Source organism: Oncorhynchus clarkii, chromosome 9, assembly GCF_045791955.1.
Source record: "Oncorhynchus clarkii lewisi isolate Uvic-CL-2024 chromosome 9, UVic_Ocla_1.0, whole genome shotgun sequence".
Classification (NCBI taxonomy): Eukaryota; Metazoa; Chordata; class Actinopteri; order Salmoniformes; family Salmonidae; genus Oncorhynchus; species Oncorhynchus clarkii.
Genome location: NC_092155.1, coordinates 53,865,931 through 53,882,467, shown reverse-complemented (window position 1 = coordinate 53,882,467; position 16,537 = coordinate 53,865,931). Strand labels below are relative to the sequence as shown.

The 16,537-nt window shown below is 41.5% G+C and overlaps 1 protein-coding gene across 7 annotated transcripts in view; it reads left to right on the top strand.

The window, feature by feature from the left end:
* LOC139416540 (phosphatidylinositol-4,5-bisphosphate 3-kinase, catalytic subunit delta) overlaps positions 1-16,537 on the top strand; it is a 52,030-nt gene that overhangs the window by 3,798 nt on the left and 31,695 nt on the right. For 4 of the 7 annotated variants that reach the window (XM_071165285.1, XM_071165286.1, XM_071165284.1 and 1 more), the window contains exons 3-9: positions 806-1,034; positions 1,472-1,704; positions 2,440-2,619; positions 3,267-3,422; positions 4,018-4,107; positions 5,395-5,616; positions 16,008-16,104. In XM_071165285.1, coding sequence (XP_071021386.1) covers positions 806-1,034; positions 1,472-1,704; positions 2,440-2,619; positions 3,267-3,422; positions 4,018-4,107; positions 5,395-5,616; positions 16,008-16,104 — 1,207 coding nt within the window. The remainder of the gene's footprint in view (positions 1-805; positions 1,035-1,471; positions 1,705-2,439; positions 2,620-3,266; positions 3,423-4,017; positions 4,108-5,394; positions 5,617-16,007; positions 16,105-16,537) is intronic. The other 3 variants (XM_071165289.1, XM_071165288.1, XM_071165290.1) reach the window with 1 other exon arrangement.

The window sequence follows — 16,537 nt, the reverse complement described above, 5'->3', positions numbered from 1 at the left end:
AATATTATGGTTAGTCTTATTTTGAAGTAAAAATCAGGTATAGCCAGGTCATTATAATAACATGTTGTTCTCAGTAACCTACCTCTTTAGATAAATGTTGGATTAATAAATTAACTTCACTACCTATTGAATTGTAGCTTGTTATGGACGGGCATGTTTGGATGTGATGGTACAGCGGTAGAGAGAGTTAATGTCTCATCTCTCTAATACAAATCTGTCTGACAATTTGCTGTAGCAGTCAAAAATGCCCTCAAATCCATTGAATTTGCCTGTTTCTATGCCAACAGTCATGCCTCTTCATACTGTTTGATTTATATGTGTTAAATAAGGATACTGTTGGCAGCTTGCTTCAGAGATTTTGTGGTTTTATTTACAGGCATTTAGACTTTCCCCTGTAAATTACTCAATTGGGTGATCACTTGTTTTATAATTAAATTAATGTTTTGTAATTTTGATTAATTTAAGATGGAGATTTAAAAACCCTGGCGGCGTGACCACTTTTTTGTTGTTTGAATCCCCGATTGCCCCTTTAAAACATGCAATACTCCATTTATAACACCTGATTTGAATGCAGTACCAGTAGTGTTGTAGATGTTCCTGTTCATTTTAAATGGTGTTGTTTCTTGCTCTAGTGTGTGCAGTCAGCTTCCTCTTTCTCATGGTGTGATCAGTTGATTTGTGTGTTTGGGTATGGTCAGCTAGTCTGTGTATTTGCCAGTCAGAATGTGACTGGGTGTGTAAATGGTCAGTATTGCTCATATTGGTTATGAACCCTGTGTGTGCGCGTGCTTGTGTGTTTGTATAGATGGTGTGGAGGAACGCTAGCAGCGAGCCCCTGTATGGAGCGCTGAGCGACGCGGACGCTTACGTGTTCACTTGCATCAACTCGACGGCAGAGCGCGAGGAGCTAGAAGACGAGACCCGTCGTCTGTGTGATGTCCGGCTCTTCATGTCTGTCCTGAGGCTGGTGGCACGGGAGGGTGACCGTGTGGAGAAGCTCACCAACACCCAGATCAGCCTCCTGATTGGCAAAGGTCTACATCACCTCTTTCCCTATGTAGTCATAGGTTAAGTTGTATGTATTTTCTCTCCACAATCTAGTCCACACAGCCACGAGAGAATAACAATTATGAAATCTACGTTTGACGGCTAATCTTCGATGTATGAACTAATGAAAATCACTTTTCTGGTCTACGAGTGCCGTGAGTGTGGGTCATCGAGAGAAATGATTTACTACGTTAGCTACAAATGCTTTGGGAAACCCACCTAGGCCTGTTAGATCTTGGGTAGAGGTAGCATAAAGTTAGTGGAAAACATCTTAGGACTAGCTTTTTGAAAATGGCACCTAACAAACATAGATGTGAATTGGCATAATTGGTTATTAGCTCATTGTCACTGAATCACCAAATGCACTGTATCCTGCTCGTTTCCAACACCAGACCTTGTGTCCACTCCTGTTCATGTCTCTCAGGTCTGCACGAATTTGACTCCCAGAAGAACCATGAGGTGAACGAGTTCCGGACCAAGATGCGGTCCTTCTGTGAAGAGAAGGCCCAGGACCGCCAGCGGTTGCCATGGTACCAGTGGATGGAGTACAGCTTCTCGTGTGATCTAGAGCCATGTGTTTCCCTGGCAGAGCCTGGGGGCATCAAGACAAAAGGCACTAAGAAGATCTTTGTCAATGTCAAGTTTGAGGCCAGCGATGTAAGTGCCTTGTTCCTCTGGCCTTTTTTACTCTTATTCTTAATGTTTGTCCTAGTAAATCAATCAGTTACTTTTTGTGAATTTGGGAAGGGACATGGGATATTGTGATTGGATTGGGATGTGAATATTCACCTTCTGTCAGCAATGATATCTTTGACTGGAAAATTCAGAATTTCTACCAATGCATAGACCAAGTTAAGATCTGGAGGATGACTTTAGGTATAAAAAAATATAAAAAACGTACACACTTTGGAAATTCCCTTCCCCTCCCACACACCACAAACACCACTCACTGTCACTTTACAAGTCTTCAAAACAACAGTTCGGAATCACTATGAATGTAGAAAGAAAAAAGAAACAGTTGAAACAGAAAATCATTAAGATGTGACATTTTTGCACAAAAACGGCCATAGTGACGATGGAAAGAACACAGTTTGACGTTATAGCTACTACATGATATACTTACCAAGCCTACTGTCTAAAGTATTATTTTATAGAGTAGCCTTCATACCAAACGTAACTACAAAATGTACTGTAAACAGCACTCATAAAGGACTTAGCTTGAAAAGAAAGCTTTTAGTTTTCTTTTTTTTTATCAAGCTACTGCCTTTTCAAACTGCCTATCATCTGAAGCTATGGAAGACCATCGTTCAAGATCAATATTTTTTCAAGTGACGTTGAAATTCTGATTGTAATGAAAACCGTTATATAAAATTAATCTATTATTTTCTGTAGGAAAGCTTTATGCTTCAGCAGGAGCCCCAGGACCTGCCGGTGATCTTAATGCGGAGTGCCCTAAAGAAGAAGGCCACTGTGTTTCGCTCAGTGCGACAGGAGAAGCCAGAGGACTACACTTTACAAGTCAATGGGAGGTGGGAATTCATATACGGGAAATACCCCCTGTGCCAGTTCAAAGTGAGTAAACACAATAATACAAGCTTACTTCACTTTGAGTTTACCCATTTTCTCCATTGATGTTAACTGTTTATTCAATATGTTGTGCCTGGTATGTTAAGTCTGAGTTGGTCTGTATTTGTTTCTTATTTTGTCTACATGTTGCCTCTGTCTGCTCTGTGAATGTGATCTATTTTGTCTGTATATGCTAGGTATGTAATGAGAGCCTTTGGCTCTCTGGTCTCTAGTGGAATGACTCAATGTTTCGGTGGCAGGAGACTCCGTTGTTGGTTTTGAAACTCCTGCTACCTTCAGACCAACGATGACTCATATCTCTAGCAGCCCTCAGAAGGGAACTGCATTGCACATATTTCAGCTGCATTATTAAGCTTCAGTAAATAACAGCCTCCAGTTCTTGAACATGAGTACACACCAGTGAATATCTGGACAGAGTAGGGTGGAGTCACCCCTAGACGCTGGTCTTGCATTTTGCCCACCAATTGAATTAGGATTGGGGGAGGGGAAGCTGATCCTAGATCTGTACCTAGGGGAAACTTCTCCCCGGAGTAATCTGGACCCCGGGAAATATGTGTGGGTGATCTGTGTGGTTGACATCCAACCCTTCTTCTTCCTCTCTTCCCTTCTTCCTTTCTCTACTCCTTCCTCAGTACATCTTCTCCTGTTTGAGAGGGGGTCAAACCCCCCACCTGACCATGGTTCATCACTCCACCGTTGTCAAATACCAGGAGGAGCAGGGCTGCCTGGGCAGCCAGGTGTCCAAGAGTCGCTCCTTGTCTAAGCCCCCCCCTCTACCCGTGAAAAAGGTGAGTGGTCAGCCACTTGGGACCACAGTCATTTTTTATTAACAGAATGTCAACCTTTTTTGTACCTCTTACAGTTGTTCCTCAGCCAGTGTTATGGACTTTGACATGCCCAAAACATGCTGGGGGGGGGGGGGGGTCTGCCTGAAATCATTTACTTTTTACACTTTTACGTGCATGAACTTTGCTGATTTGAACTCACTGAGTTTTCTTGTTGTTAGTGGTTTTTACTGTCTGCCTTAGTTGTATGATCTTCAGTGTAGCTTTGAAATGGTAGCACCTATCTCTCCCAATTATCACACACAATGCTGCTAAATGACAATACATTTGTGTGTGTAGTTTTGTATTGGTTAAAACTCTACTTCCCATAATTGATACCAACACAGAAAAGATGAACCAGGTTAGCCTTGTATCAGCTTCAGCTTTTGGAAGCTTTAGTTCCTCTTCTCTTCTCATGTTTTGTTGTTGTTGTTGTTGAAGGTAAAACAAATTCACATTTTGGGCCTTGCATGTCACGCTGACATTAATAATTCACACAAAGCAGGAAACAATTTCAATGTTAATCTAAGCACATGTCCTATTTATTTCTTACTATCAGCAGAACACGTCGTCTTTGTGGTCCATTGAGGAGCCTTTCCACATTCACTTGCTACAAGGCTACAGAGTCAACGCAGATGAAGGAATGAAGGTTGGTGCGGTTTCATGTGGGCTTTCGCGCTCTGACTGTTGCTCAATGAAGTGCAGCTTCGAGTTGTTTACCAATATCTCACTTTAGGGTGTACAAAGGAGAGGTGAAATGTAAACGATGGGGGTCATATGACCCTTACCGCACATTTCCCATAATTCATCAGAGGCAGTTGGTTAAAACTCTACAAAACAGGAAGTGGGGAGGGCCTATCTGGCTTTCACGTTACACTCTGGTGCCTAGATTCTTAGAAAAGGACAGGCTTTGCGCTCTCGCTCGCCACTTTAACTTTTTTTGTTGATAGGAGAGATGGTTGTCGTTACTATTGCAGATAGGGCATGTTGATGGCTCTGACCTATCTTAAAATTTGTTGAGTTTCTCCGCCCTCTAATTACTCTACATAGAATTGTGATACTGTACTGTTGATATTGCATTGAATAACTGGGCAATATTATGTAGAAATGGACTATGCTGCAAATGATTTGATATACATGTCATATTTTCATTATAGAAAGGTTGTTTAACTTGGATCCTGTGAATTGGATGTAAAAGAACAACCAAGAAAAACACATGGGGAATTGGCTTAATGTTTTGTCTGTGTGTGTTTGATTCAGCTTTTTTCTTACTGTTACTGTTTAGATTGGTTGTTGTGTAAGTGCACTTCCGGACTCTTACCTCAGAGCCGAGCATGACTCACAGTAAATTATTTGTCCTGTCACATTGTTGGCAGGCAGAAATTTGCCAAGATACCCTAGGGGGAAATATCCACTCATACAGGGTGCGTCCCAAATTGCACCCTATTCTCTATGTAGTACACTACTTTTGACCAGAACTCAATGGGACCTGGTCAAATGTAGTGCCCTATGTAGAGAATAGGGTGTCATTTGGGTCATACGCACACAGTACTTTTCTAATCTGGCTACAACCCAGCCTGGTTTGAATATATCCAGGGTAGGCAATACACTGAACCTTGAGGAATTGACTGCTTGATATTGAATTAATCACATTGGAAAAATAGACTCCACTGTTCATTCATGATTTTTCATTTACTGTAGCCATTTATTGTTCTTATGAAGGCAGTATGCATTGCTTATGAAAGAACAGATTCAGACACCGTACTATACCTTGCCAAAAGCTATTTTATTTGCTTTGTGGAAAAAAAGAAAAAAAAACAGATCAGTTAACACAAGGATGTCCAACTCAGTCTCTCATGTGGGTTCTTATTATTTGTGTGTGTGTGTGTGTGTACGTGCGTGTGCATGCGTTTATGCACGTGTTTGTGTCTCCCAGCTGGTCGTCCAGGCAGGTCTGTTCCACGGCAGTGAGCTGCTGTGTAAGGTAGTGACCAGCGGTGAGGTTAACGTGTGCTCCGAGCCCTTGTGGGACCAGAAGCTGGTGTTTGACATCAGCGTGAGCGACCTGCCTCGTATGAGCCGCCTGTGCTTTGCTCTCTACGCCGTCATCGAGAAGGCCAAGAAGCCCCGCTCCACCAAAAAGAAGAACAAGAAAGCTGTAAGTCTGCAGCTGTGAAAGCTGTTACACCTTGATCACAACGACAGTGTCATTGCGCAAAATAGTACGCAGCATCATCTGGATATGTGTGCAACAAAAGTTAACCATTCACCTTCTTTTACAATTTCTATCAACAAGCCGTCTACGCATACAGTTTGACGCATATGTTCGATAAATCCAATGTATGCACCACACAGAGCGCACTGCAACTGCCCCTGCAACGCAATGCTGCAAGGCAAATGCAGCGTTCCATTGGAAATGAATATGCTTCTGGTGTGCCAAAATGCAATGTCGATGTGTAAGAGCTCAAGAAAGCAGAGTTTAAAAATATCTATTTTGAATGAATTTGACAAGTTTTATTGACAGAGAGAGAGTTAAAAAAAGAGAGTTAAAAATGTAGATGAGGATACAGTAAGTGGCAGAACGGGGGTTTCGTACGTATGTCCTGAATACAAAGCCTTATGTTTGGGGCAAATCCAACACATAACTGAGTACCACTCTTCATATTTTCAAGCATGGTGGTGGCTGCATCATGTTTTGATGGCAGTCTAACAAGGAACAACAACCAATTTGTTGATTTTTAAAAGAATAATGGGCAAATGTTGTACAATCCAGATGTGCAAAGCTCTTAGTCTTACCCATAAAGACTCACAGCTGTAATCGCTGCCAAAGGTGATACTAACATCTATTGACTCGGGGTGTGAAAACGTATGTAAATGACATATTTCTGTATTTCTTTTTCAAAACATTTGCAAACATTTCTAAAAACATGTTTTCACTTTGTCATTATGGGGTATTGTGTGTAGATGGGTGAGATTTTTTTTTATTCAATCCATTTTGAATTCAGGCTGTAACACAACAAAATATGGAATAAGTCAAGGGATATGAATACTTTCTGAAGGCACTGTAATTTAGCTAGTCATATTGGCAGCAACCTTTGAAATGATGCCCACCTGAACCAGATTGCAATGTATAATGGACTGTTTTTGGATTGTGTAAACAACAACAGCAATTGTGTGAGTGCGAGGATGCAGGGTTGTGTTCCAAACAAAACAATTACAAGTGTGCTTGCTCTTGTTCCTCAACGGCACAGCTAGTAGAGCTCAAAAAGCTCCTATAGTTGAAGAGTCTTCTTTGAGTCGTAAGTGCATTGAAATTACTTATGCTTATGCATATACTTTTCATATTTCTTCTGTAAGAAATATTTCACCCTATCCATATAGGCCAATTCCCACGAGTGTTAAGGGTTAAGATCCCGGACTGCACCTTTAAGAAAACTGACTGAGAATTCAGTATAATGGGGGGGTAGGGGGACACAACAGTTTTAGTTGAAGAACATATGTCACTGTTCATGAAATCCCTATCTGAATTCGGAAGAAATGTTGGCACGTAAAACTGCTTTACAGTGAGCTCCAAAAGTATTGGGACAGTGACACATCTTTTGTTGTTTTGGCTCTGTACTCTAGCACTTTGGATTTGAAATGATACAATGAGTAAAAGTTAGAGGCATAAACATTATACTCCCCAAAAAATGCTAACCTCCCCTGTTATTGTAATGGTGAGAGGTTAGCATGTCTTGGGGTATGATATCTGTACGTCTAACTTGGGGGGGGTGCCTGCTATTTTTTGCAGCTACAACCATGTTGCTATTTCAACGTGCTCTGACACACATTGTGTTTCTGTGGTTGCATGGGTGTCTGTGTGGGTGAGTGTCAGTGTGTGTATTTGTTTGCCTGAACAAAACATGTTTCTTTGTGTGTGTGTGTGTGTGTGTGTGTGTGTGTGTGTGTAGGAGGCGGTGTATGTTTTGCTGTTGCTGTTTTATTCGCTTCTACTCTTATCTGCTACACTATCACTCCAAGGAAGGAAGAGTAGAGCGTCAATTTCAAGGAATTATAAATGAAGTTTCTAAGCCAACCCACAGATATTTGTTGTATGTACCTCTTCTCTTAAGTACTTCCACTTTCATTGCAAAGACAACTTCCTTAAAGTGGAACTGACAGTGTGTTAACTACTTTACAGATATGAAACAATCATATCAGTACAAAAATAACAAACTTTCTATGAGATTTTAAAACTAGATTATATTTGACTGAAAATTCCATCACGTACAGTAAGGCATTGTTGGCAGAATAGATGGATGCAGTTCAATGCATGGTTAATATAATTCATCAATACATTTCTTGGTAGTCCAAAATATATTGTTATCAGGTTATAAATCACAGCTTGTCTGGTACATTGTTTGCTGCCTCCACCCATTCGGGATGCACTGTTTCAGTTTCAATGACTCAATATTTTGGACAAGCATGCATTGGCAGGCAAGCTGCAGAAGGACGAGCAGGCTACTATTCCCCATTGTTTATCAGTGCAATTCTGACGCCCAACTAGCTTAAAATGTTTGAGAGCATTTAACTAATATTCCCTCATTAGATTTCAGCTAATATAGCTCTGGCTAGCATGTAGTTGTTCATCTTGTTGTTGATGTGGGAGTGAGAGGATACCTTTTCATGGTTCTTTGGTCAATAGGACTGTAAAGTTCCCAAATGTATGATGACTCCCGTGGTATTTACAGTTACACTAAGTTGACTCTTCCTTTATTAAACAGCTTGGAAAGTTCCAGAAAATTATGTCATGGCTATAGAAGCTTCTGATAGGCTAATTAACATCATAAGTCAGTTGGAGGTGTACCTGTGGATGTATTTCAAGGCCTACCTTCAAACTCACTGCCTCTTTGCTTGACATAATGGGAAAATCAAAATAAATCAGCCAAGACCTCAGAAAAACAATTGTATACCTCCACAAGTCTGGTTCATCCTTGGGAGCAATTTCCAAATGCCTGAAGGTACCACGTTCATCTGTACAAACAATAGTACGCAAGTATAAACACCATGGACCCACGCAGCCGTCATACCGCTCAGGAAGGAGACGCATTCTGTCTCCTACAGATGAACATACTTTGGTGCGAAAAGTGCAAATCAATCCCAGAACAGCAGCAAAGGACCTTGTGAAGATGCTGGAGGAAACGGGTACAAAGTATCTATATCCACAGTAAAGTGAGTCCTATATCGACATAACCTGAAAGGCCGCTCAGCAAGGAAGAAGCCACTGCTCCAAAACCGCCATAAAAAAGCCAGACTACGGCTTGCATCTGCACATGGGGACAAAGATCGTACTTTTTGGAGAAATGTCCTCTGGTCTGATGAAACAAAATTAGAACTGTTTGGCCACAATGACCATTGTTATGTTTGGAGGAAATAGGGTTAGGGTTGCAAGCCGAAGAACACCATCCCAACTGTGAAGCACGGGGGTGGCAGCATCATGTTGTGGGGGTGCTTTGCTGCAGGAGGGACTGGTGCACTTCACAAAATAGATGGCATCATGAGGTAGGAAAATTATGTGAATATATTGAAGCAACATCTCAAGACATCAGTCAGGAAGTTAAAGCTTGGTCGCAAATTAGTTTTCCAAATGGACGATGACCCCAAGCATACTTCCAAAGTTGTGGCAAAATGGCTTAAGGACAACAAAGTCAAGATATTGGAGTGGCCATCACAAAGCCCTGACCTCAATCCCATAGAAAATTTGTGGGAAGAACTGAAAAAGCGTGTGTGAGCAAGGAGGCCTACAAACCTGACTCAGTTGCAACCACTCTGTCAGGAGGAATGGGCTCAATTCACCCAACTTATTGTTTGTTGGAAGCTTGTGGAAAGCTACGCAAAACGTTTGACCCAAGTTCAACAATTTAAAGGCAATGCTACCAAATACTAATTGAGTGTATGCAAACTTCTGACCCACTGGGAATGTGATGAAAGAAATAAAAGCTTAAATAAATAATTCTCTCTACTATTATTCTGACATTTCACATTCTTAAAATAAAGTGGTGATTCTAACTGGCCTAAAACAGCGAATTATTACTAGGATTAAATGTCAGGAATTGTGAAAATGAGTTTAAATGTATTTGGCTAAGGTGTATGTAAGTATTTGTGAGTCGTTTCAGGAAACAAGGTGTATGTCGCGCGTCACTACTTCATAGGAGTGTTTTTTGGCCTTCTGGAACATGTGACCTTTCATGTGCCTTTATAGCAAACTTGTATGACATCTGTAAATACAAATAAAGTTGTTATATTATGAGCCTAGTTGGTTTAGCCACGGAAACTAAGCAACCTCCCCGCTAGCCATGATTGGCTGAGTTAATGAGTTGGCTGGACATGCCGACAGATGAGTTCGGATTGGACTGCCATGTAGCACGCTTCTGTCTATAATATGAGCTGGTCAGTATGTGTAGGTAATCCTTTATAACGCAGCTTTTTTGAAAGATATCACATAGTAGAACTGCATAAGTGTTGCTCTCCACTTTCTGGAGGATCGAGTTTTTAAATCAGTGGAATTAGAGTATGATAGCTAAGGAGATTAGCTAAGGAAAATTCTGGCGTTTGATTGCAAATATGCAGACGGAGTAGAAAAGAGAACACACAAAAGGCTGTTCTATAAAACACCTGTCTCTGGATTACATTTTCAAACTAAGGGCAACCATGGCACCCGTAACAGAGAGGGAGAAGTGTCCATCCATGTATGAGGAAGAGAGTCTAGCTAGCTACATTTTCAGATATTACACGTTTCTAATTTTGTCAGAAAGTCATTTATTTCATGTTAAAGTGTACTGATGCTAACGTTGCGTGTGATTTGTGTAGTAATATTATCCGTATCTCAGAGCCATTTGCATTGCTAGTTATAGCGTAATGTTAGCTAGCTAATTTGGATCCTGCTTGGTTGGTTAGCTACCTGCAGATTCATGCAGGGTAGTAATGTTATAAATTGGGATTATGGTTAATTGTTTAGCTAGCTAGCTGTCTAAACAAAAGACTCCACTATGCAAGTAACTACTTCACTGCGACAACTAAATTCGCTCTGGCTATCTATTCCGATTTCAGAGCACTCTCGTCTGAGTGTGTCAGTAAACTTAGGCAAAAAAACGTAATTAAATTGTTGCAATTCAGCACAGTTGCAGTCACCAACGATCTGGATAACATAAAAACAGCCTTACCAGCTCTGCTAAGGCGAGTAAAATGGTCAGTGAGCTGTTCTCTCATTTGTGACTGGAAGTAGTTAGCAAGCTAGCCACCGTTAGCCGGTTAGCTTGGATGATTGACTGCTGCTGTTAGTTCAGAATGCTCGGATTAACCCTACTTTTAGGCCAGAGCGTCCAGTGTGCGCTCTGAACGCTCCGAGAGCGAAACGCTCTGAATGTACTATAGGCCAATCTTTCTGGTAGGCTTTCCAGTAGGTACCAAAACATTCAAGGGCCATTTTCTCATAAGTAAGGTTATAAGTTCATCAACTTTCAAAGCAGAATTACATTCCCATTGTTCCTCAGCTGTAGTGTATGATACAGTGAGGGAAAAAGTATTTGATCCCCTGCTGATTTTGTACAATTGCCCACTGACAAAGAAATTATCCGTCTATCATTTTAATGGTAGGTTTATTTGAACAGTGAGAGACAGAATAACAACAAAAAAATCCAGAAAAACTCATGTCAAAAATGTTATAAATTGATTTGCATTTTAATGAGGGAAATAAGTATATTTCTTCCTAGGGGTATATATGAACAGATTTTAGTCAAATGTAATGTTGCTAAAAGGCTGTCAGTTCCACTTTAAATGGCTATTACACTGTGTTTCACATTACATTTAGAGCTGTGGATACTTTAAATGGAGGTGTATGTTACGTTCACCAGCAAGAAAACCAAAAATGTCGCTCAAACAGAAGGGGGAACTAACGAAGAGTCACTGATCAACAACTAAAACGAAAACAGGTGGGGTTTTAGGAGGGATTCTGAAAGACACTCATGGGGGCATCCAATGAAAGTTGGCTAGCGAGAACAACTGGAACCTAAAAGACACCCACCATGAGTGCCCACTAAATTTGCCCAAGAAGAGGCAAACGGGTTAAGCGGGCATTGCGTCAAGAAGCAGTGCAGCTTGGTTGGGTTGTATTTCGGAGGACGCACGGCTCTCGACCTTCGCCTCTCCCAAGTCCGTACGGGATTTGCAGCGATGAGACAAGACTGTAACTACCAATTGGATACCATGAAATTGGGGAGAAAAAAACACACCCAACAAGCAAACCAAAAAGGTGGAGCAAAATTAAATCACCTTCCCAATAACAAGACTGCAACCAGCACAGGTGTAGCACAGGTGTAACACACAATCACGGATTACAAAAAGAAAACCAGCCCAGTCACGGACCAGGATGTCTTGCTCCCAGGCAGACTAAATAACTTTTTTGCCCGCTTTGAGGACAATACAGTGCCACTGACACGGCCCGCAACCAAAACATGCGGACTCTCCTTCACTGCAGCCGAGGTGAGTAAAACATTTAAACTGGCTGGTGTGTTTACGGACATATTCAATCAATCCCTATCCCAGTCTGCTGTTCCCACATGCTTCAAGAGGGCCACCATTGTTCCTGTTCCCAAGAAAGCTAAGGTAACTGAGCTAAACGACTACCGCCCCGTAGCACTCACTTCCGTCATCATGAAGTGCTTTGAGAGACTAGTCAAGGACCATATCACCTCCACCCTACCTGACACCCTAGACCCACTCCAATTTGCTTACCGCCCAAATAGGTCCACAGACGATGCAATCTCAACCACACTGCACACTGCCCTAACCCATCTGGACAAGAGGAATACCTATGTGAGAATGCTGTTCATCGACTACAGCTCAGCATTTAACACCATAGTACCCTCCAAACTCGTCATCAAGCTCGAGACCCTGGGTCTCGACCCCGCACTGTGCAACTGGGTACTGGACTTCCTGACAGGCCGCCCCCGTGGTGAGGGTAGGTAACAACATCTCCCCCCCGCTGATCCTCAACACTGGGGCCCCACAAGGGTGCGTTCTGAGCCCTCTCCTGTACTCCCTGTTCACCCATGACTGCGTGGCCACGCACGCCTCCAACTCAATCATCAAGTTTGCGGACGACACAACAGTGGTAGGCTTGATTACCAACAACGACGAGACGGCCTACAGGGAGGAGGTGAGGGCCCTCGGAGTGTGGTGTCAGGAAAATAACCTCACACTCAACGTCAACAAAACTAAGGAGATGATTGTGGACTTCAGGAAACAGCAGAGGGAACACCCCCCTATCCACATCGATGGAACAGTAGTGGAGAGGGTAGTAAGTTTTAAGTTCCTCGGCGTACACATCACAGACAAACTGAATTGGTCCACCCACACAGACAGCATCGTGAAGAAGGCGCAGCAGCGCCTCTTCAACCTCAGGAGGCTGAAGAAATTTGGCTTGTCACCAAAAGCACTCACAAACTTCTACAGATGCACAATCGAGAGCATACTGTCGGGCTGTATCACCGCCCGGCAACTGCTCTGCACACAACCGTAAGGCTCTCCAGAGGGTAGTGAGGTCTGCACAACGCATCACCGGGGGCAAACTACCTGCCCTCCAGGACACCTACACCACCCGATGTCACAGGAAGGCCATAAAGATCATCAAGGACAACAACCACCCGAGCCACTGCCTGTTCACCCCGCTATCATCCAGGAGGCGAGGTCAGTACAGGTGCATCAAAGCTGGGGCCGAGAGACTGAAAAACAGCTTCTATCTCAAGGCCATCAGACTCTTAAACAGCCACCACTAACATTGAGTGGCTGCTGCCAACACTTTAATAATGGGAATTGATGTAAAATATATCACTAGCCACTTTAAACAATGCTACTTAATATAATGTTTACATACCCTACATTATTTATCTCATATGTATACGTATATACTGTACTCTATATCATCTACTGCATCTTTATGTAATACATGTATCACTAGCCACTTTAAACTATGCCACTTTGTTTACATACTCATCTCATATGTATATACTGTACTCGATACCATCTACTGCATCTTGCCTATGCCGCTCTGTACCATCACTCATTCATATATCTTTATGTACATATTCTTTATCCCTTTACACTTGTGTGTATAAGGTAGTAGTTTTGGAATTGTTAGTTAGATTACTCGTTGGTTATTCCTGCATTGTCGAAACTAGAAGCACAAGCATTTCGCTACACTCGCATTAACATCTGCTAACCATGTGTATGTGACAAATACAATTTGATTTGATTTGATTTTAACACATGACCAATGAGGTGACACCAATCGGTGCCCATATGTGCTAATGAGCTATACACGCTAAAGTCCAACCTCAAAACATAAATGGAAAAACCAAAGCATGTAACAATGTATATCTGCTTAGAAACATTACCCAAATGTTTGTTCACTTATCTTTTCATCCTTCCGACCCCATTGTCAGTTTATTTGAAAATGTACCTACTAAGCAGTTTGCATGTGTCATATGGCTGTTATAAGGACATACAGAAAAAAGTAATGTCTGTGTTCTGTGTAGTTTTTTTTGTTTCGATCAAGTCAAGGATATCTCTTATGTTCCCCTTTCCTGCGAAATGCCATAATAGTTTCACTTCTAGACATGAACACACAGTTAACACCACCTCTTTGAATCCCCATGCCATTGGTTACTATGGACTTGTTTGCCATTGCTTTCAGGAAGTGGAACGTGTATGTAGTTGTTGTGTATAATACTGTACACTGAGGCCTGGGCTCAATTTCCCCTTCTTAACTTGGCTCTTGTCACAGTCCTGGGTGTATTCATTAGTGCACACTGTAGAAAAAACCTTTCGCAATTGAAAATGTTTTGCTACAAAAACAAGGCTACTCCCTCCCCGTTTTGCCCTGTTGCTTCCTAGTGAATACGCCCTGGTTTAAAAGAGGCATGGTGCGAGGCCACATGTGTGCTGTGGGGAGCTAGGCCTCAGCGACTCCACTTCTGCTTTCTGGGCCACTTCTCCCTTCCGTCACCCAGAGGAGAAGTCCTCTCAGCAGGCCAGACAGCGGGCCTGCATCCCTTATAGCACCCTATTTCCTGAATAATGCATACTTTTGATCAGGGTCCATAGGGCCATGTTCAAATGTAGTGCACTGTGCCATTTGGAACACACAACAGGAAGCGAGAAGTTATTTTGGCTAGCCATGGCCACTCGCATCGGCTTATTTTAATTTAGCTTGTTTTTTTAGCAAGTTCACAGCTGAGCGATGCACTATATTGGTTTTCCCGCCTTAGCTTGAGAAGCGCTTTCCCCTGACCATTTACCACAAGTCATTCTCATTAAACCTTGTGCCAGGAAGGGAGATTTGGACATTTATGATTCATTACAATCATGCAATACTTACAATACAATGACAACTCAATTAACCTTTATTTTATAACTCTAATATCAAGTGTTTAACAGTTTCTGAAGTTAATTGAAATCCTTGTAATGGCCAATTAGATATTGTGTCTTGTATTGTTTTATGTATGCTGTATATTGAAATGCATTTCAAGCAATTTAATGTAACCATAGAGGCCTACAACACAAATGGCTTGCGAGACATAATGATATCAGTTATTATACGAATGAAGACCTGTTCGTTAACCACAGTGGAAACTCTTTCACAAAGTGACTGTGCTTTTTGGTGGTGCAAGAATAAGTCTGTTGTTCATTGCACCATTGCCATTCTCAGTCATTCATTTCAAGACTGGAGGCTCCATTTAATCAATCTGGAAGTTTCCAGTTTATGGCAACACATCATTCCTCCCATGCAGCCAGGAATCCAGTTTGAATTGAATATCAAGTTGTGTTTATTTTTATTTCACAACGTGTGTTATTGATTGAAAGAATCCAAACTTCAACTTAGTGACACTGTGGGCCACATACTGATTTTGATTGAATGAAGCCCAAGATGTACTCACACACATTTGGGTTCTTCTAAACAGATGTAAATGACACAGGTTAGAAAGTTTGAATTTGTAAATAGTGTGCTAATGACTATCAACCTTGGTTGTGTTCAGTAGGGCACACCGTAGCAAAACGTTTCGCGACGAGAAAAACAATATTGTTCTTATTGGACTAGTTATGGTAGTACCTCCCATTCCACTTTTTTTCCCCTCCTTTACTGAACATGACCATGGTGTTTCTCCCATAGAATTAGAATGGACATTCCCATTCGAGTCATGATGCTATAATGGATGGACTGGGGCCATTTTGAGGGTCCCAATTGGAGCAAAGCTAGGTTGAAGATATCCAGGTTAAGACAACGTCCAACGTCATTCACATGCGGAAGCATTCAAAAATAAACAGATTCATGGTCCCTTAGTTTTAGAATTCTTCCACATGAATGCAAAGAGTTATGGGATATTATAATCCTTTTGTCTTAACTTTTGTCATCCTCAACCTAGGCGCAAAGCAGAAAGTCAAAGCATGGAAGTTCGGCATTCAATCTGTGCTTTATTAACAGTCACCTCATTATGTGGTTTCTTCCACCAGGACTGTCCACTAGCCTGGGTAAACACCATGGTGTTTGACTATAAGGATCAGCTGAAGACTGGGGAGTTCCTTCTCTCCACCTGGCCTTCAGTCCCTGGTACAGTAGAAACACACACACACACACACAAACTAGTTGTTTTATGAACTGCAAAATGTACGCCATTGTTCCGATACAATTTTAATCATTGTACTATTTACCTACAGTTGTTTAAAATGTCATCAAATGGGTAGTAATAATACATGTAAAAAGCAGCAACAACATTTTTTACATTTGAATTACAACAAATTTGCAACTTTTATTTATATATATATATATATCTGGGATAAGGAGTGACATTTAAATGCTGCAAAAATAAAGATTTAAAAAAACTTTTTTACGTGTTAAAAAAAATGTAGTTACTGATATACTAAAAAAGGAGTGAGGCTGGTCAAAATCTGTTTCACATTTACACTTTACCACTACATTTACTGAAAATATGCATGTAAGGGTTTTATAGTGCCATCGACTGGTTATGTTTGACGTAGCCACT